General features: G+C 40.7%; 2 protein-coding genes across 4 annotated transcripts in view; both read left to right on the forward strand.

The window, feature by feature from the left end:
• pdxdc1 (pyridoxal-dependent decarboxylase domain containing 1) overlaps window positions 1-20,942 on the forward strand; it is a 41,970-nt gene extending 21,028 nt beyond the window's left edge. For all 3 annotated transcript variants that reach the window (XM_034113765.1, XM_034113764.1, XM_034113767.1), the window contains 10 exons: window positions 1,568-1,628; window positions 4,469-4,539; window positions 4,860-4,965; window positions 5,057-5,231; window positions 6,527-6,645; window positions 6,749-6,870; window positions 7,773-7,865; window positions 9,712-9,808; window positions 13,159-13,257; window positions 16,086-20,942. In XM_034113765.1, the coding sequence (XP_033969656.1) occupies window positions 1,568-1,628; window positions 4,469-4,539; window positions 4,860-4,965; window positions 5,057-5,231; window positions 6,527-6,645; window positions 6,749-6,870; window positions 7,773-7,865; window positions 9,712-9,808; window positions 13,159-13,257; window positions 16,086-16,375 (1,233 nt within the window). In that variant the 3' untranslated portion in view covers window positions 16,376-20,942. The remainder of the gene's footprint in view (window positions 1-1,567; window positions 1,629-4,468; window positions 4,540-4,859; window positions 4,966-5,056; window positions 5,232-6,526; window positions 6,646-6,748; window positions 6,871-7,772; window positions 7,866-9,711; window positions 9,809-13,158; window positions 13,258-16,085) is intronic.
• A 389-nt stretch (window positions 20,943-21,331) lies between these two features.
• gspt1l (G1 to S phase transition 1, like) overlaps window positions 21,332-25,904 on the forward strand; it is a 28,440-nt gene continuing 23,867 nt past the window's right edge. The window contains exons 1-2 of the mRNA XM_034113769.1: window positions 21,332-21,765; window positions 22,870-22,914. Of these exons, the coding sequence (XP_033969660.1) occupies window positions 21,573-21,765; window positions 22,870-22,914 (238 nt within the window). The 5' untranslated portion in view covers window positions 21,332-21,572. The remainder of the gene's footprint in view (window positions 21,766-22,869; window positions 22,915-25,904) is intronic.

Below are 25,904 nucleotides of genomic sequence, written 5' to 3' on the forward strand. Positions count from 1 at the left end.
CCAGAGTAATCCATTTGACACCTATATTTTATACTTGATCCGACACCTATCATGTGAATGGATACATCACCTCACTAAAGAGCTGTAAAGTCCCTCCACTATGTGACTGACATTTAAATTCAGCCATAATGAGTCAGTTCTGTAGTACTGTGTAATGAGTTTTATTTGGACATGTAATCCTTGGCAGTAAGGGTTGTGTGTATTTCTTTGGTATCCAGAAGAACAGGCCCATAGCAGTGTTCTTAACGTAGTTTAAAGATAACAACTATTTAATGTTAACCAGTATCTACTATTGAACGAACATCAAATATGTTTGGATTGTCTTGACTATTGTGTGTTTAAGCTTTTTTGCTAAAGCTATACTTCTCCTTTATTTAAACAACACATGTTTGTAACATAGTGTTTGCTTTGACTTTCATTACACACGTAGAGGCCTCCCACGGGTAAACCTTTGTTTGCTCTGTTCTTGCTTAACAGATCTGTGTCTGCATTGCTGTCTCTTCTTCCTGCTTGGTTAAATACAGCATGTTGCTGCCTCAGAGGACACTGTGGAGCTGGTGACTTTTGCTCAACCCTCCAACAGTTTGTGTACTATAGCTAAACTAAATTATCAGTTGGCTTTACATCAACTATGTGACACAATGTGTCCTCTGTCCACATCATGGTGAACAGAATGCATCATAAAGAGGGGCAAGATATGATCATTTGATCAAAAGGAGCTTACTGCACACATTTGTGGGCAGTCTATCCTTAAGGCATTGAAGGGTTGCCCAACTTATTGCATGTTCTTGCAGTTATAGAAAGATGAAAAAGAGAGCAAATCAAATCCTGTAAAAGTTCACACCTAGAAAATATGTGCCTTGGGGTGAGTCCTCCATCGTAAAGGATGACTCAGACAGGAAGCAAGACCTGTGTATCACTTAACATTAGCATGCTACAGCTTTGAAACCTCCTGGGTGCAGCTATATTTGTCTCTTATTATGGATAAAACGTTTTAGAATATTCTTTCTGGTTTTCTAACTTGACAACCGCAGACATACTTGTGGATTATTCATGACTCTCACATGAACACCCAGACACACTAGCCTTCATCTCAGCCCCCCGCCAGGCATGATGTAACCCCGGTGATGTCCTCAGAAACATAGATGTGTCCAGGTGCTGCCTGCATCTGTGACCTATTGCATGGTGCATAGCCTTGCTTTGGAAATGTCTTTATTGATAATGGAGTAGTCTAAACGCCTAATGCCACATATTGATCAGTTCATACTTAAGGTATTTTAGTAAAATCTTGTGAACTGGAGCTGTAGCTGTGATGGTGGTTGCTCCACACCACTGAGAGGAAAGGACTCGGCCCATCTCTTCCATATTGACTTGTGTGTGACATTCAGTTACATAACATATCGCAATTCATTAGGCATGGACACAAAGCAACATCTGAAACGTTAACATCGCACCCTTCCAACTGAAGATCTTTGTTTTGCATGCCATACAGCAGATCACTGTTCAGTATGATGATAAGCATCCCTGTGTGACAGACGGCTGATGTGTGTCCTTGTGTGTCCAACAGGTGGAGGACGAACTCAGCTCTCCTGTGGTGCTCTTCAAGTTTTCACAGGACATGAGTGCTGGTGAGGGTCGCACAAACATGGCACTTTTGATAAAGACTGTTTGTCAATCAGTAATATAATAAAGGAAAGGAGCTCTATCTATGGTATACGTATTAAGTGTAAACTGGTAGATATGCTTCTGTGCCAACATGGCACCTTGACCTTTGACCCTCTTGTTTTTATATTCGCTGAACAAAGGATTGTGGGTCAGAATGGCCAGGAAAGCATTCTTGCTGCTCAAGTATGAACTGATTAGAATTTTGTGATCAAATGTCAAGGACAAGAAAATGTTTGCTAGATAATATACATAAAACATATGAATACACACTTATACTCACAGTCATAATTACATAATGAAAGCAGATTGCTAAGCGCTGCTTGTTTAAAAAAGAAAACGGCAGTAAGCAGACTGCATGCTTGAAATGCCCTGTCATCAGCAGGCCATCACATAATATCCAACAAAGGCAGAGGGAAACAAATAGGTATTCTTTCGGATCGGATGAAAATGTGTGTCAAATGCAAATTCACAATCAGAGAAAAGAGATACAAAAATAAATTCAGATTCACAAATCCCTGATCAAAGGTTGAGAATGTTAGAAAGATATTCACAAGCGCTTTTTAATTTCCTGTTCAATTTGATGTATTTGTAAATCTGTTTTTTATATTCCGGAAATCTTTTTTTGCACATGTGGAAAGTGTTTGTACATATACAGATTACTACGGTGGCCGGCAGGTGCAAACGCGGACCAACGGCCAAAAACGCATACATAAGCAGGAAACAGCTGCAAATAATGAAATGGAAAAACAAACAAACCCTGAAAATAAATACAACAAAAAAACGCTGCATTTACAGAAATGATGCAAACTAAATACAACACACAAACCCCGAAAACAAACGCAACAGAAAAACGCTGCAAATACAAAAACGATATGCAAAGTCAAAAACACATACAAACCCCAAAACACACAATGCCTCTAGGGGGCGCGTTACGTGGAACAGATTGATGTCTGACCAGACATAAAAGGCTTCCCAATTCTCTAATATCCCCTCCTCGATTCCTCGGTCCTCCGGTAGTGACCCGGAAATAGATTTCAGTGTGCCATGTTGAAGGACATCTAATTTCTCTAAATGCCCATCGAGGACCGAGCATCGAGCATCGAGGAGGCTCTCTGGAGGAGCTATAATCGAGGATACTCGGGGTGTTTCTCAATGTCGAGGAAGGCTGCTCCAGAGCCACTATTTCAAGCATACTACGTCATCGAGTGCCGCCGAAGTACTGTTCCAATGTCCAGCATACTTGGAATTCTACCGAGCCCGGCGTACTTCGTAGCGAGAAATTTCGAGGCTGCACATGTGACTCCGCTGTCTTAAAATCCCCACAATGCTTTGAGCACGGACCAATTTCCCCAAATCTGTGGCGGAAAATGTAAGGCGGGGCCTCTCATATGACGCACACCTGCACACTTGCTCGCCTGTTCCACTCTTTGTTTTCCAAATGCCAGGAAGTGTTCTTGCCTCGCTTCTAAAGCAAGTGACTCGGAAGACATGTGCTACCAAGCAAGCGTACTCAACATTAAGAAACACCCACTGATGGTTCCTACACGGCTCCTCCGTGGATGTATTTCCGGCAACAGTGATGTTTCAAAGAGTCGTGACGCACGGCCGGACTTATCTCAGCCAATGACAGCTCTGCATGCATACATTTTATCACTTCTCCACTGACCATAGTTACATATAGTATTGCAAAAGCTCTGTATAGTTGCAACATGATCTATACACAAATACATACATATAAACAAACTGCTAAGAATGTCTCTCTCTCTCTCTTCAAATGTTTCTGCGGTACTCACTATGGCCCGTGTTATTTACCTGCACTCCATTTGTCATCTCTTTTAACAATGTTCTTCCCTCACTTTATCTTCTCTTCAGGTGAAGCTCTCCTCTCCTCAGCTGGTGTAGTAGTTACTGTAGGGACGCTAACGCTAGCTGTGTAAATATGAAGCTCTTTGTATAACAACAAAACAAAACTTACCTTCTTATACATCGACTTTGTCCACTTCGATCAACTTTGTTTCCTCCGGCTTCAATTTCCATCACTCTCGTTGGTTCTCTCTATGTCTGGTCCGACATCAATCTGTTCCACGTAACGCGCCCCCTAGAGGCCTGGAGCATTGTGTGTTTTTGAGTTTGTATGTGTTTTTGACTTTGCATATCGTTTTTGTATTTGCAGAGTTTTTCTGTTGCGTTTGTTTTCGGGGTTTGTGTGTTGTATTTAGTTTGCATCATTTCTGTAAATGCAGCGTTTTTTTGTTGTATTTATTTTCAGGGTTTGTTTGTTTTTCATTTCATTATTTGCAGCTGTTTCCTGCTTATGTATGCGTTTTTGGCCGTTGTTCCGCGTTTGCACCTGCCGGCCACCGTAGATTACACATTTACGCACAGATTGTCGATTTCTGTTCACTCAAAATAATATTGTGGCAAATCTTGCTCCATATAATGAGATTTTGGAAAGATATGGATTTAAACTGTATGGGCAAGGCAGTTATTTGAGTTCTCAAACTAAAAGGGATTAGTGTAATGCCATATTATTAACTCAAAGGCCCACTTACTAGTTATCAACAGAGTCACATGTTCCCCATCAGCCGTGTCGTCATCCCATAAGCATGTTGGTTTCTGGAGGTTCTGTTGACCTAAGAGTGCAGCCCCTCCTCGTTCCGTGGTGCGGAGTAACCCTGAGACCTGCGGATAGAACATTTCAGGGGTTACTGAGATTGAACCAGGATAATAATGTCACTATGGAGCAACAAATATTTAAAGTACATTGTTGTATTCTTACTTTCCCTTTGTTCTATGTCGCTAGCATCCAGTGGGGGTTCAGTGGAAGGTTTCTGTGCGGGGGAGAAGGAGGTGCTCGATGCCTTCAACAGATGGGTGAGTTCTGTAGTACATAACCTGTTCTTTGTTCTGTGCCTATGCTATAATTTAGAGCTGCAATAAATAATATGTCAATAAAACTATAATGACTGAAGAAGTTCTTCACCTATTTAGAACATTGGGTAGTTGTGCACTTCAGGCTCTTGTGTCCAAAATAATAATTACAACAACAAACGCCCTAACAAAAAAAAATAGGAGACGTTGCAAACATTTTTCCAACTGTTCACAGAACAATCTTTCTCTAGAAAAAAGTGTTTCTTCTTAAAACTGAACTCTGAGCAACCCCACAGTTGATGTGTTTATTCTTCTGTGTGTAGTTAGGAGAAGAGCTGGTTCAGTGGGTCCCCTCCAGTGGAGTAGATGTGGTGGAGCTGGAGGACGAGGGCACATGTGTTCGCTTCAGCCCCCTCCTGACTGCTGCAGGTAGCCTCCACACACTCACACAGTGTCCTTGAGATATCTTAGATACTGTAATAAGGGTTAAACAACACCATGGTTCTCTGCCTGTGTCCAGTCCTGGGCACGCAGCAGGAGAACACAGAGGAGCTGGTGGAGAAGCTGTCGGAGCTGGTGCCTGCCATGTGCTCCACCATGAGCCTCAGACAGGACTTCAGAGAGGAGGTCCACCGACACTCGCCCTCGCTCACGTACCGAGAGCAGCTGAGCTGGCCCGGCCTCGGCGCTGTCCGGTAAGAGAGGAGGCTTTGAGGGCCTGCTGTCACATCACATTCATTAATCTGACGCTGATATCCAAAGCTACTCCAACAGGTGCCCCAACCCCAAATAGTGCAAAAATCAAGTGCATCAATTTATTTTCTTACATTCATATTACAAATATCATGAGAGGTGCTTAGTTACACAATTACATGTTTGACCTTAGATACATTAATTCATGTCTCTTCTGGACGTTATTAGGACAAACTTCTTCATTGGTAATAATAATCTTCGTATTATATAAACATGAGCATCACATTACCAGTAATGAACTAACCATACATTAACTGTAATATTAACCAGACAAGTGCAATTACAAGGAAAATTGTGTTACAACATATGTTAAATGTTCTTTAATATTTTCAGTGAAGCAGCCACAATATGCTGCTTTAGAAAGAAAAACAAAACTGTTGAATTATACTGTATACCTGCAATATCAAAATACTTATTAAATATTTCGTAATGTGTTGGATTTGAGAATTGATCTAGTCCTGTGACTGTTGTCGTGACATGTTGACCTATGGTACAAATACATGATTTCTGCCCGAAACGTATGAAAACGCCTCCTGGCCGCAGACAATAACCATAGAGGTATGGTTTGGATCATAATAGAGTGGTGCAGTGGTGACGTATATTTAGCGCCAACCCAGAAGTTAGCATCCCAAGGGCTCCGTCGACAAAAAGCAATGGGATTGTTCCAAAGAATTTTGGAATAAAAAAATAAGCTTTGTGGCAAACAAACATTTATGATACATTTTCACACCACTTTTTGATTTTTGAAGTGTAGATGAAATCTCAATAAGTGAGGCTATAAACAAACTACAGCACAGTCACATGACTTCACAACACCAGCGCTAAGCTAAGGGTGGCGAATGTTCAGCGTGATGTTGTTTAGTAGTCTCATTTAGACACTTGTTAGCAGCAGCTGTTTTATGACACATAGCAGCTTCAGACCTCCACCAATGGGGTATTTACTGACAGATTTGATGTGTGCGAAATAAATGTGAAAATCTCTTGTGTTAACCACAGACCTTATTTCAGTCAATATTCAATAGTAATTATGGAATTTACTACTGTCCTGCTGCAACTTCCTCATTGCTGTCATTTAATTGTTGTAATGTTGCTACTTACCTTTTTATACTTGGAATGTGTAATTATTATTTGATTTTACATTTTTTATATGAGTGCTCATTTTACTAAATACTGTTCTTATTTTGTCTCTATCATCATGTGAACGTCCCCTCTGTGTGACTCTGATTGCAATGTGCAGGTACGAGCCTCAGGCTGAGGGGATGGATGAGAGCAGGAGGGAGGAGGAGCTGCAGAAGATCAACAGTGAGCTGCTGAAGAAACTTCAAGAACTGGACTCCGACATCATCTTTTCCACTGGTGAGCACTCGCACATCTCAGAGGCCTGTGAGACGTACATGTTTCCGTGAAGTAAGATTGATTGGTTTGGTGTGTTCGTTTCCTGTCTCCTGTCCCCTCACAGGCCCTGAGTTTGGGACAGAGGAGGACTGTATCTTTGTTGGCATGGTGACCGAGGACGTGGATGTTTCAGAGTTGGTGGACACAGTAGCTGCCCTCGGGAGGGACATAGAGGAGAGTGGAAGGGTAACTGCTATAAATCTAAATGTATAGAATACTGGAAGGTTGCCGTAGTTGCAAAACATCTCATCAAAGATTAATAAATATTTGACGCTCTGCAGTAGCAAAATAACACAATAGGCGCTTTCACACCGGAGTACTTTTCCCCGTACTTTTCCCGTTTGGTTCCGATAGTTCCTGGGATTTTGTGTTCACACCAAAAAGAGAACTTAGTTCATGAGAACTTTTACCCCCTTTTTAGTGCCTGCTAGAGAGCAGGTACTTTCCTGGGGAGAAAAAAGTTCCAATTTCTGATTGGCTGGGCGGATTGTAAACCACGCCCCGTAAAACTCGGAAAGGTTTTTTGAAGCCGCCATTGTATTTGCTGACATTAGCATTATTAGCATTAGCATTAGCCCTGCGCACCAACGGAGAGAGAATAATATGGCAACACAAAAAAAAACATGGGAGCGGTGGAGTGATGAGGAGCTGTCGGCGTTCTGGCGATTTACTCAGAAGGCTTCAGTAGAAGCTGCTGGGAGTCCCAGCAGCTTCTACTGAAGCCAGTCCCCAGCCAGTCCCCAGCCAGTCCCCAGTCGGGAGGCAGTATACGCCGTGAAGTTGTTTGCGGCCTGCCAGTAAACCCAAAGCAGAAGAAGTGACGTCAGCGGCTTCATTTGCGTAATCTTCCCTCAGGGAACTTATTCCGGTGTGAACGCGATCGGCTCTTAGTTCCATGGGGGCACTAAGTGCTGGGAACTAAGTACGGCAAAGTACTTGGTGTGAAAGCGGCTAGTGACACCATCATTTTAAGAACTATTAAATACACAATCATTTTTGCTGTTGATTGAATCACATGATGATTGTGATGTATGGCGTGTTTACCCTGTGGCATATCATGTGTGTGACTTTTGTGATGTTTCCTGAAGCTGCTGGAGAACATGACGGAGGTGGTCAGGAAGGGCATCCTGGAGGCGGAACTGCAGCTGCAGAAGGCCAACGAGGAGAAACTCATGGAAGAGGTGTGTGCGCGCCTGCTGGTGCACGGATGTGTTGTTAGAATTAATGAGGAACTATTAAGCCTCCTGTCGTGTTCAGGTCAAATCTGACCGATTTACTGCTTTCATCAATCATAAATATTGTGTTTTACATCTGATTGTCTCAAGGCCTTATGATATCCTCCACAGTAGGGATTTGAACTTATAAACTTGCTGATCACCACTTTGATTGAATTTTGAGAGGTTTAGTCAACTTTGTTACTGTTCTCAGTCACAAATGAGCGCCATAGGAAATTCATGGTTAACCCTAGATTATCTCCAGATATCAAATGATACACCTACAAATCGACAACCATGTCAATGTGGAATACATTTTCAGTGTCTATTATTTGTATATTCGATGCAGTTATTCATGTAAACCAGTAGTTAAAGGGTGTTAAATAACATTCGGTGATGATTAACCAGTTAAACCCCCATTCCCCCGGTACCGGGGGCAAAACGCAACATCTTGCAAGAAACAGCGTCTGAGGACTTCTTAATATTTAATAAACTATGAATGTGTCATATCCACTTAACGGGAAGAAACTCAGCTATCAGACAATATTAACAATTTTTAGCTAAACGAAACACAAGGGTAATAACAAAGGCTCTGAATTAGCCCTGAGCAAAAATATGTTAACTCACGGTAGAATACCCTTATTACTTATCGGATCTGCACAAACAATATATCGATTAGCAAACTGAGATTCCACAGATTCCAGACATATAAGTATCATCACTGAGCGATCAGAACTCGCGGCATGGGAAACAAAACCAGACATCACACCACGTAGCTTTAGGTAGCAAACACGGCTAATTTGTCTTACTTTTTGCTGTTTCTGATCACAAGTTGTGTTCAATGGCATTAAAACGATAAAAACGCTGCTGAAGGTTAATCCATAGGTTAATCCAATGTGTCTGTGTCACTTTGAAATGATTACTGATAATCCATCTTCATATTTATGTCAATAACGGAGATTTCATATTAGCTGCTACGAGAATGTATGACAGCTTCCGGTATTGGGCATTCTGGCTACGCATCACTCATTCACCAATGACTAATGTTTAGATGGATTTTAGGAACTCCCCTCGATTCCATTGGCTCTAACGGTTAAAAAGAGGTTTCAATCATCAAAATTGAACGAGGGGGGCCATAGATATGGAAAATGCACCCAAATGACCCCAGAAGTGTTTTTTTTTTCTAAACCTCTCTAAAAAGGTCAAACTTCACTTGTTTTGCATCAATCTTGATACAGGGTACTTCTTATATGTTATAGTTTGGATTCCTAAAGCTTTTAGTCTACTATCCCATCATTCAAGGGTGGTTTTCAATATAAGTAATGTTTTTATTTTGACGGACACTATAATTTACATTTTTTTACTATGTTCAATCTGAATTTTCTTTAAAATAAAATAAATCAATATTGATTCTGACTTTTCTACATCCAACTCACAGGTTTATCATTGCTTTGAGAAAAAAGATTATTAATTTAACCCTTTTAGAAGGGAAGATATGGTCAATTGTTCTGGGAATGTCATTTTCGAGCCTGAGGCCTGAAAAACAGGCTCAGGGCTTAAGAGGTTAAGGGTTTTTGTGTTAATGTAAGAGTCAAATTTGACCGGGAACCCCAAGTAAGGTGGGAGAAACAAATACGACAGGAGGGTTAAATGACAAAGATGTTCTCCACTCCTTAAATGAGTAAGGATTCATACTTGGATAATAAAGAATTAGATCTGGGGTAAGAAAGGATTGCCTTCTTTGCCCTCTTGTTTAATTGATTGTGTGAGCGTGAACATGTAAGGATACACATATTTGTCTGTTTGTGTGCAGGGGGCTCTGAGACAGCTGCCTCTGGTGGGCTCCGTGTTAAACTGGTTCTCTCCATCCAAGAGTTCCATAAAGGGCCGCACCTTCAACCTGGCTGCAGGTACAGTGGGACTTATATTTATTACATGATCACAATGACGAGTGATGACAATGTCATATCAATCAAGGGATAAAGTGTAAACTCAATGTCTCGTGAATATTATTGTAGTTTTTCAAACTTCGACCCACACAGCGGTTTCATTGTATTTTTGGAAGTTGCCCACATTTATGAGTGGAGAGTTGTAAATCATGCATGTCTAAAATGTGTATATATATATTATATACCTATGTTAAATGTGCCACATTTTTGACATACATACTGAATAAACATGAATATTAATTGTCCTTTTAATTGATGTGTGTTGCTATATACAGGGCTGTAACCATAGCACTTCATCTCTTATAAAAGACAAGTATATACAGCGGGTAAAATAAGTATTGAGCATGTCACCATTTTTCTCAGTAAATATATTTCTAAAGGTGCTATTGACATTACATTTTCACCAGATATCGGTAACAACCCATGCAATCCACACATGCAAAGAAACCAAAACAAATACATTCAGAAATTAAGTTATGTGTAATAAAATGGAATGACACAGGGAAAAAGTATTGAACATGCTTACTGAAATGTATTTAATCCTTCGTACAAAAGCCTTTGTTGTAATGACAGCTTCAAGACGCCTCCTGTATGGAGGAACTCGTCTCATGTATTGCTCAGGTGGGATTTTGGCCCAATCTTCCACACACACAGTCTTCAAATCTTGAAGGTTCCGTGGGCCTTTTCTATTAACTCTGATCTTTAGTTCTTTCCATAGATTTTCTATTGGATTCAAGTCAGGTGATTGGCTGGGCCGTTCTATCAGCTTTACTTTCTTTCTCTGAAACCAATTGAGAGTTTCCTTGTCTGTGTGTTTGAGATCATCGTCTGGCTGAAATGTCCACACTCGTTTCACCTTCATCATCCTGGGAGATGGCAGCAGATTTGTATCAATAATGTCTCTTTTTCCATTCATCCGTCCTTCAATGATAAGAAGTTTGCCAGTGCCCTATGCTGAAAAACAGACCCCCACCACGATGTTCCCACCTCCAAACTTCTCCGTTGGTATGGTGTTTTTGGCGTGATGTGCAGTGCCATTTGACCTCCAAACATGGTGTGTTTTATGGCATCCAAAGAGTTCACTTTTGGACTCATCTGACCAGATTATATTCTCCCAGTATTTCACAGGTTTGTCTAAATGTCATGCAGCAAACCTTAAACGAGCTTCAACATGCCTTCTCTTCATCAATGGAGTCTTGTGTGGTGAGCGTGCATACAGGCCATGGCGGGTGGGTGCATTACTTATTGTTCTCTTTGAAACAATTGTACCTGCTAACTCCAGGTCTCGGATGCTCTCCGCAAGTGCTCCTTGGCTCTTGGACATCTCTTTTGATAATTATTTTCAATCCTCTGTCAGAAACCTTGCGAGGAGCACCTGGTCGTGGATGGTTTATGGTGAAACGATGTTCTGTTCACTTCCGGATTATGGCCCCAACAGTGCTCTCTGGAACATTCAGAAGTTCAGAAATCCTTCTGTAACCAATGCCATCAGTCAGAGATGGAGTACTCGAGTCCTGGACTCGGACTCGAGTCGGACTCCAGTGTCGATTTTCGGGACTCGTGACTCGACTCGGACTCGCGACTCGACTCGGACTCGCGCACTGATTGACGCGACTCGGACTTGGACTCGTGAATTCTCGCGCACGATGACTTGGACTCGGACTCGTGAATTCTGGCGTACGATGACTTGGACTCGGACTCGTGAATTTTTCCCCCCACGATGACTCGGACTCGACTTGTACATTGACGCTCCGACTTGGACTCGGACTCGAGCAAGTTTTCTATGGAGTCTGATGTCCTCTATCCCTGCGTGTGCACCTGCAAGGCGAGTTCACGTACTGGGCCCCGCTATTCCAGTCTAAAGATGTCTAGAGACACACCCCGCATCGTGCTGTATGCTTTCACACATTCTGCTTCCACATTGGAAAAGAGCAGCGCAAAATGCTCGTTATGTGGAAACAATATTGAAGAGAAGGCTCCGTAACACATTACTCTAAACATCGAGTTCAGACATATAGGCTGTCTTGAACACTATCATCAGAGTAACGTGATCTAATCAATAAATAAAGATTCAGCCGATAACACAAAAGCACATGGCTACTTAACATGCAGAATGAGTCATTTTGCATGCTAAGTAGCCATGTGCTTTCTGGGGCTAAATCTTCATCAGTAAACCGATTTAACCGGTAAAAGTTCCTTCAAAATAAGAGTCCCGATCTTATTACTATCAAAATAAAAGTGCAAAACGAAAACTTTACCATAGGAAAATATTGGCATACAAATATAATCACTTCTCTAAAAGGTAACTCATTTTAAATATAGTTAGACATATTATAGGTCATTTACAATAATAATAATAATATTAATATTAGTAATACGCTTTATATTTGTATAGCACCTATTACAAGAATTGTAGCCAAACTGGCTTCACAGCAGTTCAATAGACAGATTAGTATAACATGACAGGATAAAAGCAATGTGGAGGAGCAGCTACATTTCAACACATATATCCATGAAGATTAATACATGAAGACTTGTGACTCGGACTTGACTTGGACTCTTCTTAGGTGACTCGGACTTGGACTCGGACTCGAACACAGGTAATGCTGACTCGGACTCGGACTCGACTCGGACACTCGTTGGGTGACTCGGACTTGGACTCGGACTCGAACACAGGTAATGATGACTCGGACTCGGACTCGACTCGGACACTCCTTGGGTGACTCGGACTTGGACTCGGACTCGACTACGACTCTCCCTTGGTGACTCGGACTTGGACTCGGACTCGAAGAGTGGTGACTCAAGAGTGACTTGGACTCGTGAATTGGTGACTTGACTACAACACTGCCATCAGTGTGCTTTGTAACTATAAGGTTGCGAAGGTCTTGAGAGCGCTCTTTGCTTTTCCCCACCATGAGAGGTTTCTTGTGTGACTCCTTGATAATGAGACTTATTTTTGTAGGCCATCAGTTGGGACTGAACCAGCTGATATTAATTTGCCTCTTCAAGGGACAGGATTGCTTTCTGATTACTGATAGATTTCAGCTGGTGTCTTCGCTTTTGTCATGTGTTCAATACTTTTTCCCTGCGTCATTCCATTTTATTACACATAACTTAATTTCTGAACTTATTTGTTTTGGTTTCCTTGAATTGCATGGGCTGTTACCGACATCTGGTGATAATGTCATGTCAATAGCACCTTTAGAAATATATTTACTGAGAAAAAGGGTGACGTGTTCAATACTTATACCCGCTGTAAATGTTTGTGAGTATTGGTGGGTAACATGAAAGTAAATGGTGTGTGTCTGTAGGTTCCCTGGACTCCACAGAGGGGACTTACTCAAGCAAGGCTCAGGCGGGCAGGCAGTCCCAGCAGGAGACCCCCACCTCCTCCTCAAAGAAACACCCAGGTAGGACTGTCTTTCAGAGAGACTGAGCTCTGTCTGCACACATTTTAAACCAAGGTCTGCCAATTAAGAAAGAGACTATTTGCTCTTAGAGATCTATAGAGTTGCAAGGGGGAGACAGAGGAGAGGACATTGCCTGAATGTTTGACCGACTCAGGATTCAGAATGGCTTACTAGGCAGCGGTTTAGGCATATGGGCCGCCAGCTCTAACCACTGAGCTATCCAGCAGCCCATATTTTAAAATATTTTAAAGCAAAAGCAGCAAATCTACATAATAAAGAAGCTGAACTGTGAAATATTTCTGAACGAAAAACTTACCACATACAAACAGTAAGATATACATTCAACTTCATCATATTCATTCAAGAAGTGATTATTTTCATTTAAAAACAGTAAATTGGTAAGATCTTCATATGAAACATCGTAATATAAATTGTAAGGTTATTCAAATGTCTAGAAAAGTTGGACGTAGTCCCAGCCGTCTCTGTGAGGGTCACATGACATCATTTACACACTGCCCAGTGTTTTTTTCTTGAGTGTTTCTTCGCAGTTTACATTTTTGTGGTTTGTGTAGCCAATTGTAATTATCGTTGAATTTCCTGACACGTTCACTTCAAGAGCATTTGAGTATTTTGAACGGGGGGGAAATATACAGACATTAAGATTCGGAGTCTGATGAGTGCTTGAAAGTAAGTCAGTGAAGTCACGTGATTGGTTGCATTTGAAACATGGCGATTTACATCTAGTCACATCCCCAGCCACAGCCGTGGTCTTGACGGGTCTTTACATAACATCTTGATTCCTATAGGTCCGAGACTGAGACAAAACCGAGTAGAAATGCAGTCGATTCCGAGAAAAGACCGGTCTCGAGTATACTACAACACTACTAACTATACATCAATCTATGAAATAAGTAAAAAGTACAACATTTGTTTCCAAAATGTAGAGTATAGTAGAAGTATAAAGTAGTATAAAATGAAAAGTACAAGTACCTCAAATATGTAATTAGGTGCTATACTTGCGTAAATGTACTTAGTAACTTTCAATCTCTGTTGTATATTCTGTGTAGAAACATTTCCCTCCTGAAAAGGAGGAAAGGAACCTAATTTTCAAATTAGGAAGCAATCCTATATTTATTATTTCTAAATGTCACATGGTTTTCCTCCTTCTTTGCTTCAGGTTACCTAGGTGATGAAAGAGTTTGCGATTTAAAGTGTGACCCTGACATGAAACTAGTGGACAGTACTTTCCAGTAGCATAGGCAGAAATGTACTTTAGGATGGGCCTGTATAAAATAGGGTGGGCCAGCTTTTTCCAGGGGGAAAAATGACTTTAAGGTAGGCCTGGCCTATAATAATAACATATAATAATGCCCATTGCCAAGCATCGTTGTAGCATTTCCCTCCGAATAATGGTGGAAGACTTGACTGATGATATGAATTTATTGAAATCTCCGATATCAACGTAAGAGCTATAAAGACACAAAAATAACAAATACATTTAGGCTCCATCCGTATTAGAATCACTTTAGCATACTACCAAAAGTGAACTGTAAACAGACAGCAAAGCTACAAAACAGCATACAAACAAATTAGGACACAACCTACATGTTTATATTATAGTTAATACCAACTTTGTGCCTCTTTGGGGGGTGCTAAACTTAAACATAAACTTTATCCTTTACTTTCTCCGTCTTTATATGTAGATTAATCTCTGCTCCTTTTCTCCGTCACGTTGTTTCTATAGCAACAACGACTTCCTGTCAACAGCGTAAACTCGCCTTCAAAATAAAAGCATCTAAATAACACAGGAAGTTAACCTAAATTACATTTAAGACACATTTACAACTGCAACGAAAGTAACAAAAACAATGTAATATCCTTTTCAGTTTCACAGAACACAAATTGGGTTATTTACTCTTGTATTGCACTACGTAACAGCAACAATAGGTTGTAGCATTCAAACCTGCTCATGGACTTGCAGTGGTCCTCGCTTTTTTTATGTCTCTCCAACGACTTACGCAGGTGCTTCCAGTCTACATATCCCTCGTAAATGCACCTTCAGCTCCTGGGCTGGGGAAATGTCTGCACATTTTGCAGAAAAGCGCGTCCCTACTTGCGCTGTATTCCACCCAGGGAAAATCTCTATACCACCTCGATAAGAAGCACCTTGCTTTCCCATGATTTAGAGTGTAAGGGAACTTCTTCAATGTTGGCTGTGAAGGCGGTTCATCAATTGCAGACAGACCAGCGGGTACGCCTACACCTGCTTCATGCTGACGACCGGGAGCGGGAGGGAGCACTGCTAGCGCCGTGGAGCAAGCGGCCGTAACAGTCTCCAGACTAGTCGGAGAGCCTGGCCCTGGATCGCTGCTAGATGAGGGCAGTGGGGGCTCTTCTTGGAGTCTGGCTTTTTTCTTAAAACCAAAGTTCATTAGTGAACTTTGAGCCATCATTTGCAGGCAGCTCTCTGCGTCTCTCACGTTACTATGGCGCGCGCCGGAACCAACAACCAGTTTTTACCGTAAATGAGTTCGGTTCAGAGGATAAAACACATACAACATTAATTCAACTCGATATTTGTTCACTTGAATTTCACTTTGAATGCTTGGATATTCTCAATGGGTGAATACATTTTTTTATAATAATAATTAAAAAAAAATAAATTAAAAAAATTAAAAGTTACACCGAAGCTTTCTCAGGGTGGGCCAATGAGTAAACTGGGTGGGCCTGGGCCCACCCCTATGGTGGCTACGCCACTGGTACTTTCTCTCACTGACGGGGACTTCACTCTCACATTATACTCTTCCTGTCTTTCGATGTCCTCACAGGTCAGAGGTTATTCCGGCGCTCAGGGGGGGGCTCTGACTCCTTCAGTGAAACCAGCTCCATCGGACAAGCTGAGGAGACACCAAGGGAGGGGAGCAGCTCTCCGGGCATCCCCCCACCCTCCTCTCCCCCTGAGGAGGACTCACACTCTGCCGCTGATGCTGTGGTGGAGGAAACCCAGGAGCCTGCTGTGGAGGAGCACACACACGTGGAGGTGGAGGAGGAAGAGGAGGAGGAGGAGGAGGAGGAGAGGCAGCCTGAAGGCCAGGAGGCAGAGCAGAGCGGGAGATAGGTGTGTCCTCCAGCCGTCCTCTGAATGCTACCAGCCTAAGAGAGGTGTTCTTATGTTGTGAATCCAACTCTTCCAGTAGTGTGGGGACGCTGATGGAGCTGTTTGGTCTGTTTGTCAAAGGGGACGTCCACCCCTGATCTCTTCCGAGTGCATTCTAGTTTTTAGTCATTCCATATTTTACCTGCATTCTGAGGAATTTGTTTCCTATCATTTTCAGAATGCCTTTTAACCACTTAGTCTAATTGCCAGCAGTGAGAACCCTGAAATGTTGATTACCCCAAAGTTAAATGTATAGTAGGGTCCCCAGCACATAGAAACTGCTGGATGCTAACTTGCATATGTTGGGAAATTTGCATAATTATTACAAGTTGCATTAATTAACATTATTAAGCATATGCATTATTGAGGATTATTGAGGATGCTGAATTCATTTTCTGAAATGTTCAGGATCAACAATGGCAGTTTTGAGTCCCCTAAAACTTTTAAATCGACTCAAAATTCATCAAAATCAGCCCACCTGGGGTATAAATATGGCCACTATCTTTACCATTTTTTATCCTGAAAATGGCAGAAATGCATTCAGCATCCTCAATAACTCCGAAAACCACTCCAAAATGGTTCCATATGCCAATGAATGCAACTTGTGCTAATTGTGCAAATTGACCAACATATGGTTAGCAGGGTTAGCATCCGGCAGTTTCTGGGAAACTCTACATTTTTATCATAAAGCTTTGGGGTACTAAACATTCCCGGGTTCACTGTGGACTCTGAGCTCGCAACTAGACTTACTCCCATAAGTGAAAATAAGATGAATCATTAGCTTTCTTTCATACAAAAACATGAATTATTATACCCCTAGTGATGGAGTGAAATGAGTACCCCTGCCTCATCTCTGCGGGGTCTCCCCATGATTCCAGCTGCACATTGATGTTTAAGGATGTGAAACAAGAGTACACTAAACAACAGAGAAGTGTTTAGGGGGATCTTTCCCTTTCAGAGGGCCGTGCTGCCCAGCGGTGAGTTGTACACCCTGATCTCATCAGAGCAGCGGAGTAGCCACTGTAAATATTCTACACAGATGTTATATATTTAACCCAGGAAATGACTTACTATAATTATTTATAATCAAGTATAATGATCTATTTAATAAAACAAATGACCTGCTGATAGTAGCTGTAGCCTGCTCTCCAGCTTCAAACACTCCCTTCATGTTTGCACTGAAATAAATCTAAATAAGGATAAAGTCACAATGCCATGAACATAATGTTTTAATATCCTGAGGAAAAGTCAGAGTATTACAAAAACAAATATGTGATTGTACGATTACAAAATGATTTAACATATTAAGAAGGCAAAAAAGTACAGGCCTAAGAATGTGATAAAAGGCATATTATGAGACAACCTTTGAAAGTGGTAACTTCACAAGAAAACAAGTAATGATTTTATAGCAATAAAGACACATTTGTTAGAACGATTTACACAGGAGTAATAAAAATACTTTGTATCTTGGTACACTTTACATTTCTTCTCTGAATATTAAGACTTTGTTCCCATGATATGACTTCTTTAGTATATAAATTATTTTTGATTTTGTGACTTTTGCTGAAGTAATATGACTTAACTGTAATAATCTCAAGGTTGTGCACTAACAGTGGCCCTATAAACTGCAGCCACAGCTTTGTGGATCAAAATCAAATGCCCTTTGAAATTGCACATGCAGCCGGGTAGGAGTAATTATTTTTAATTTATATCTAAATGTATTGTTTGTGTCGATTATGGAACCTCAGCAACGTCCTCTCACAGGTTTATTTACTGTAGAGATATTTCTTTTTCGCCTAAAACATCCTGCCAGACCTGGGTCAAAGTCCTTCGTGTCCAGGGTTAGCATTTAAACATTTTCCAGTGCCATATCAAAGGGCCAAAGGTTTTTATTGTTTATTTGTTCTTTAGTTTGACCGTTCTGCTGGGCTTGGAGACACTAATGTCTCGTCTTTTGCACTAGTCCCTTTGACGTCTTTCGGTATAAATCATCACAGATAACATGCTGATGATGTTTTCATTTTTTTGGGTAGATCCTATCAGCTGTCAGTCGATTGTGAGAGAGATGTAGTGAAATCTGTGGCTGGCAATTCAAACTGTAGACTTCTCTGTGAGAACCAAAGACAGCCTGCTTCAAAAACTCTTACAGGGTCAGAAATGTACAAGCAAACTCTCAATGTGAGTGCTGCTACAACCAACTATTAACACCATGGTGTGACACAGGACAGACTGCCCACAGGACATTATAACTAATCGTAGGCCAGTGATGAATGAAGATAACTGGAAACTCTGCCGGCGGGCAGTTTTTCCAATGAAGGTTGCTCAGTGGTGGATGAAGCCGAAGTGTCCTGACTTTAATGCTTTAACTTTAACTAACAAATGCAAATGTACCTGGATCATTCATCACTAGCTCTTCCGCTGATCTTCCATTGGGCTCATAGAGCATTTTAAATTGCATAGTTTTGAAACCCCGCCTCCCAGCCTTAAGCCCCGCCTCCAACTGCAACATCCCGCCCACTCTCTGCTCAGTCTAATGAATTGAGAGGGAAAATAACTATGGATTCGGCTTTTAATGCTTTTTAAACATTAGGGACCTTTGCTTTTCATTGTTCATCGTGGGTACTAGATTTAGCTCAAAAGAGATATCCGCTGATTTACAGACACCTCTTTCCCAATGTAAGTCAGTTGGAAAAAGTTTGTTTGGGCAGAATGACGTCACAAACCGACACGAAAGTGTAGTACCCCCGTTTGGCAACTTCAAGAATTAGCTTGGTCTAGGGGCCTTAATGTGTCACCAATGGGTTTAGACATTGCTTTGGACATGAACATATGGGAAGTGTGTATGACGTCACACTTAACATGATAGCAACTTGTCTGAACCACGAGACTGTCGCCTGATATCTACTTTTGATGCAACGGGGATATTAAGCATTTTGGGATTGAATGAAGGTGAATGAGCCTTTATGGGTTTGGCAGAATGGTTTAGAATGTCTCTCATGAAGGTGTCAAAATTGAAAAAAAATGTTTTTAAATGTTTACTGTAAAGAGTTGTAAAATGTGGATTGAATACAGGTTTATGAGGGAATTAACAGTGAGGATAAATATTGCAAAATAATCTATTTCAGCGTAATTGCACTTGTTCTGTAGATAATTGATTTACTACTGTTCTTTATTTAATTAAGAACATGGTGTAAATGAAGCAGAATGTTGTTGATTATTTTTATGTGAATATAATGCAAAGCCAAATCAATACAACTTTTGATTTGATACAGTGAAATGTCCTGAACCGTCCTCTGTCACTGTCTGAGTTATTGATTACATTTGATTAGCAGAACATTTTATATCTTTACTTTACAATGCACAAACGCTTTGACATTTTGGATAAAGTCTGTCTCTCAACAGAATACATTCAAAGTTTTCTAGCCCACAGCTGTCTGTGGTTCAGTTAGATTTGTCAAATCAGCTCTGCTTATGTTTTTGAGTCTTCCTCTGTAATGATGGGAATTGATGCAGCTAGCATCTTGGTGGCTCAGTTGAGCAGTACATTCTTTAAGTCTGTATTTTTACATGAGACATAGGTTTCTGGCAGGTGTAGCAATAAACAAATGGTAACAAGATAAACAAAAACAATGCCAAAAAGGACATTTATGAAAAAAAATGAAAATTACAATATGGAAATGTTCTGTGTCTAAATGTGATTTAAGGCCTTGTAACAGAATTTGACAAATGACAAGAAAAAATTGTTGATACTTAAGTGTATCTATAAAGAGGATAGAAGGAGAATCCAAATTAATTTGAGTAATCTGTAGAATGAAAACGTAAAAACTAAAACTCTATTTGTTTGAGGCATGTTGGACTGAAATTAAATCTACATTTGTCACTTTCTTGCAAACTGCGGCCTTAACAACTGCAACAAAATAATAATAAACAGCAGTCTCACCAGTAAATAATAGAAGGAGAATAAGAGTCTTGAATGTCAATGGTTTAGGCTCTACTTAATTTGCATTGTGTTTTTTTATTTATTTGAAAATACATTAAAAGGATTAATTAATATTATTTGTGACTTGCAAAACAGTATCTGTTCTCACCTCCGTCAATATTATATTATGTTGTGGCAGTAATAATTACTTCATTTAATATTGTCAGAACTGGTAAGTAATTATTTGATCACTGTAATGCCTGCAGGCATATTTTAAACATTCTGAGATTGTTGTTATGTAAGCAACACAATGTGTTTCAGTTAATTTAACAGAAATAATCCCAGAGGATTCTTTGTATGGGAAAAGGTGTGTATCATATTTGTGGGGATTGAGGACATTCAACCAATATACTATGTTGATTTATTCGGTTTAGTTTGTAGGCCTATGTATGATTACAAAGCTGTGATACGCCTAATGTGCCCAAAGATAAAATGCATTAATGTGTGAAATGAAAGGAAATAAAAGGGATTGAATTCAGATAATTAACATTTTTTTATATTTTTGTGTTGAAAAGCCTAACATTTTTATTAAATCACAAGCTCTGTAAATTGCTGTTTTGGCGTGCTTTTTTGGGGTAGCGGAAAAACGTTTTGAATACTGATATTATTGTTACAGTAGTCGTGACCACAACGTTTGCAAATCCCAGAATATATAGGAATTTCACTGTGAAAAGTAACATTTGTCTCATCAATATAATCAATACATATTATATTTTAAGTTAATTACGTAAGCATAACATACAAGTGAAAATCGCAACGAATCGAATCTGCAGTTCTGAAAAAGGTCAGAAACTACTAACGTAAACGGACTATTACAAGTCTTTGGGGAACGTAGTTTTCTTGCCCCCAGGAGTCTTTCAAGGCAAACGTTTTCCGCTTTGAAAAAAGACTTCATATCCCAGGGTTCACTACGTGTAGCACGTCGATTGACGGGACGCATTAGCTCACGCGGACTGTCTCTGGGAGTGCTGAGTCGAATATCCTCTCTGGCGTCTCCCCGTTAGAAACCGGCTGCTTTATTCACCTGAATTGGAGACATAACATTACACTTGGAGTTGGGACGCTCTCAATTACTTCAAGGGGGGACCTTAACGCCGGGTTTTGGGCGGACACTTGTGTTGGCAAATAACTGCGTAACGTTAACTTAAATCTCACAGCTGTGAAAATCTAAGACCCACGATGGACCCGAGAGACACTGCCCCTGATTCCTGGGAACAAGAGGACGATGTGGAGGCCACAATCGACGGAACACTTGAAGAAGCATTCACAGCCTTTAATGTGAACGCTAAACCATTTGTGCCCAACGTGAATGCCGTCGAATTTGTTCCGACTTTTCCCATGAATGAACACTCGGAAAATCTCGATTCTGTCGGTAAGTTCACAGACACGTTGGGGGGCTACTTTAGCTAGCAGTTAGCTAGTTGCTAACAGGAGCCGGGGCTGGGTGGCTAGCTCACATGCGTTCTTGAAGCGCTACAAAAATAGCTAGCTTTTTGGTGTAGCAGTAATTAACATGATATACCTGACACTGCAACTTTAACTACAACGTATTAATTATGTACATGTTACTTAGGCGCTAGACTAAATCGTGTTGTTGTAACTTGTAGAGCCCTGTCAAAGCAGTTTTAAAAGTAATCAACCCAGCCGGCATTAGCATGCTACAACAAACCGGCGCTATCTAGCATGTTGGTTAGCTGCTGTGGTTTCTCAGTTGAGTCTTTGCCTTTTTAGATTTGTTACCATTTATTCGAAAAAGTAAATGGAACCAAACAAAATGAGCGGCTGGCAAACAGCAATGTTTTCATTTAGAAAAGCACAGTTTCACCTGAAAACTAAAGCTAAGCGCTTGATTGGAAATAAAATAATGGAAACGTGAGTGTTAGTTGTGACGTGGATTTTCTGACGCACTGCCGGTACAGAGGAGTAACATGTGTCATAGGTCGGAAACCGCGTGAAGGCACTTCTGATCGCAGCAGTTTCATCCCTGTATCAGTGGTGGAGCAGGGTTTGAGATCCTTTACTCGAGTAAAAGTACCAATACATTATTGTCAAAATACTTAATTACAATTAAAAGTCCTGCATTCAAACTCGTACTCTACTCTATACTTTTACTTTTTAATACTCAAGTAAAGTACCTCAAAATTGTACTTAAGTACAGTATTTGAGTAAATGTACTTCCCACCTCACACTATTCCTGGATCATTTTACAAAAGAATGTGTGTGCACCTACATAAGGATGGACTTGGCAAGAGGATTTGTCAATGTTCTCCACATTTATCTTACTTTTTCTCCTGCCTGAATTTAAGGTGGCCTCTGGTAGTGAAAGCTGCTTGGAACATGGCGAAACAAACTTGTTTTAGTCAGTCGGTTTAGATATTCCTTGTGTTCCCACACTTTTCCTAAAACTACAAGAACAGGTCATGCTCCTTTTTTAAGATCACCTGAAAGATTAACCTATACATTTTTTCTGTTTCAGTTGCTGTGGAGAAGATATCCTCAATGGACGTGTTGGAAAGTGCTGGTATGTGTGCAGTGTTTGTTTAGTGTTGAGAATCTCTGTGCTGTTACTGCTCACCTCATTGTCCGGACATGTGCACACTGAATGCATGGATTAGCTTAACGTGCCTTTGGCTTTATGGGTAACTGAGACCAAAATACAGAAGTTGACTGTGCCTTGTCTATTTATTCCTCCTTTTTAATATTTTAGCAGTATAGACTACATCTATATCCTGCACAAGGTGCCTTCTTGCAGATTAAGGCGCCGTTTACACGAGGAGAAAACTGCTTGTATCTGCATAGTTTCGCGTGCGTATAGCCCTATTATTTACACGAGGCCGATAGAAACTGACCCCACAAACGATAACGGGGTCCCAAGGTGGATAGATTTGCAAACGAAACGCTCTGGGGGGTCAACCGAGTCCGTGTAATCACCTCTATACGAATATTTCCTGAAAAAATAGCGATAGCCCCGCCTCTCCTGCTCACTGCTGTAGCAACTATCAAAAATAGCTGTGTTAATTAAACGCACAAGGGGTTCTTGAATGAAATAATATTATAAAAGGCAAACCAGAATTGTTAACGCCCAATATACTCCTTAAACAAAATAAACAGAGTCAGATTTCATGCATTGATCCATTATATTGACAAAGGAGGATCTCACCCGGTGTTTGTAGAGAATATCTCTCTTTCTGAGAAACATTTACATTTTACATTTAAATCCCGCTCATGCGCAATTCATTTGCCGTCTCGACGCGGGAGAGTGTGGCTGTCTCCTCTCTGCTCTGACTGCAGCTGAGCTGCTGCGGGGTGAGCGCCTGTGAGTACTATGGGAGGGCAGAGGGGCTCACGGCAGCACCCGCGGCTCGTTAACTGCTGAACAATATGTGAGTCTCCAAACACCAGAAAAGTCCCTAATAACACCATTACAAGTCGTTAAATTAGTCGTTAGTCGCTTTTGACAAAAATAAGTAGCCGGAGGGTTTGGAAAGCTGCCGAATTTAACGAGAAAGTCGCCAAGTTGGCAACACTGGAAGGGTAGCCATGGCAACATTGTTGCGCGGCTGCTTCTGGGTCTTCTTCTGCTGCTTTTGGTGTATTTTGGCGGAAGTTACAGCGCCACTTACGGGCACGGCATATGTACTACAGCGTTTCCAGCGGCCTCGTTTGAACAGACACGTTAAATGAAACTAATGCATGTGAACGGAAGACTTTTTTGAATACGCATACTGTGCATAAACGCAAACGGTCCCGTGTGAGCGGGGCCTAAGATTGAGCTCACAGTGTTTGCCCTGAATAGTGAGTTTAGTTGTAGATTAGCACATGTTTGTTTTGTCTCTGCATCTTGCTCTGACACATTTACAGGAACTATTATCACTTTGAACTAGGGATGGGAATTTGAAAGCAAATGTATATACCCCCCAAAAAACGGTTAACCGAAATGTACATATCCTATAATTTAAAAAAATTGTGTGAAAAAAAAATGTTAGACATTTTTTTTATAAACATTTTTTTTCAATAAGTTTTGGAAATAAATAAATACATGTTCAAATAAGTATAGAAACCAAGTCGAATTTGTCAAATGTATTGAACTGGTGATCACAGTTTGACAGCTATAGGCCTACAGCTTTCATGTGCGGAGGCGATTCACAATCAGGCCAGCTGTAGAGAAGACCCTCTCAGCTGGAACGGAGGTTGCGGGTATAGCAAGGTATAGTATGTATATATGAGTTTAATTTGGCATAGTTTGCACTCTACACCGCACTCTCTAACCTGGTCGAAATATTTCCACACATTACTCCTTTTTGACGCCATGTCTGTGTAGGACTCTTCTTAGAGTGTAATTAATTACCTGACTATGACTGGTAAAATATGTTGAATACCGGCAAAACTAAATCTCTCCTGTCAAAATGTCTATGTACTTTGCCGCCACACACGGTTGCCAAGCAGTGCTTATTGTTGTTTAGGCTGGCCACTCATGTGTCGCGAGTGTTGACAGGGGGCGGGGGAGCACGCTCATGAACTGTTAGCGCCGGAACCTCGCAACGGCTGCGGAGCGCATTTGCGCCGCATTTGGGCATAAGATGAGGTTTGAGTCTGCGTGATCTGCGTGTAGGGAGGGGCAGCAGCCATATCATTAGCTAGAACTAGCTAGATCTGATGGATTTGGACATAAACGCGAGTGAAGTATAACCGGACGCGAGAGAGAGAGAGAGATCAGCACCTGCAGCTCTGCCCGCTGTGAGGCACCGGTGAGCGGAGCAAAACACACCTTTTGACATCACCTAACACATTTAGCTATGGCACTGTCGTATACATTGAATTATTCAATTTGATAATATGTAATCAATTTAGGCATCCCTCCCAAAAAAAAAAACCTGAATAATTATTCGAATACCTGAATAATTTCGATTAATCGTTCCCATCCCTACTTTGAACACACATGGCCATATTTCAGTGGCCGATCCAGCATACTTAATCAGTTGAGATGCTATTTGTTATGATATGTGCTTCTTTTAGTGCTTTTACAAGTGAGCTCCTTCAAAGGGTATTTATTTTCCTTCGATGATGTTAATAGTTACACAAATAGTTGTAAACTAACATTGATTACATTACCTTATCATACATACAGCAGCTCTGATACCATTGTTATTGAGGCATTTAAATGTGCAGTCTTTCAATTAACGGCTGTGCTATTTGCTTTACACTAGTAGGGCAGCTCAATTAATCGTATTTTAATCGCAATTACGATTATGGCTTGCAACGATTACGAAAACAACGTAATCGAAATAAAACGATTATTTTTTTATTATTACATTTTCTTTTCATTTTTCAAATGAATTTTCTTTTTATTGGTTTTTCAGTTGAATTATACTTAAAGTTCAGGGTAATCAACTGTTAAAAACATACTGTTCAACATTTTTTTTCTCCAATAAATTGATATTTTCAAAGTAAATGGATAATCGTTTTTAATAATCGTGATATCAATTATTGACCCAAATAATCGAGATTATG

The sequence above is a fragment of the Trematomus bernacchii genome, unplaced genomic scaffold, assembly GCF_902827165.1.
Source record: "Trematomus bernacchii unplaced genomic scaffold, fTreBer1.1, whole genome shotgun sequence".
NCBI classification, from domain to species: Eukaryota; Metazoa; Chordata; class Actinopteri; order Perciformes; family Nototheniidae; genus Trematomus; species Trematomus bernacchii.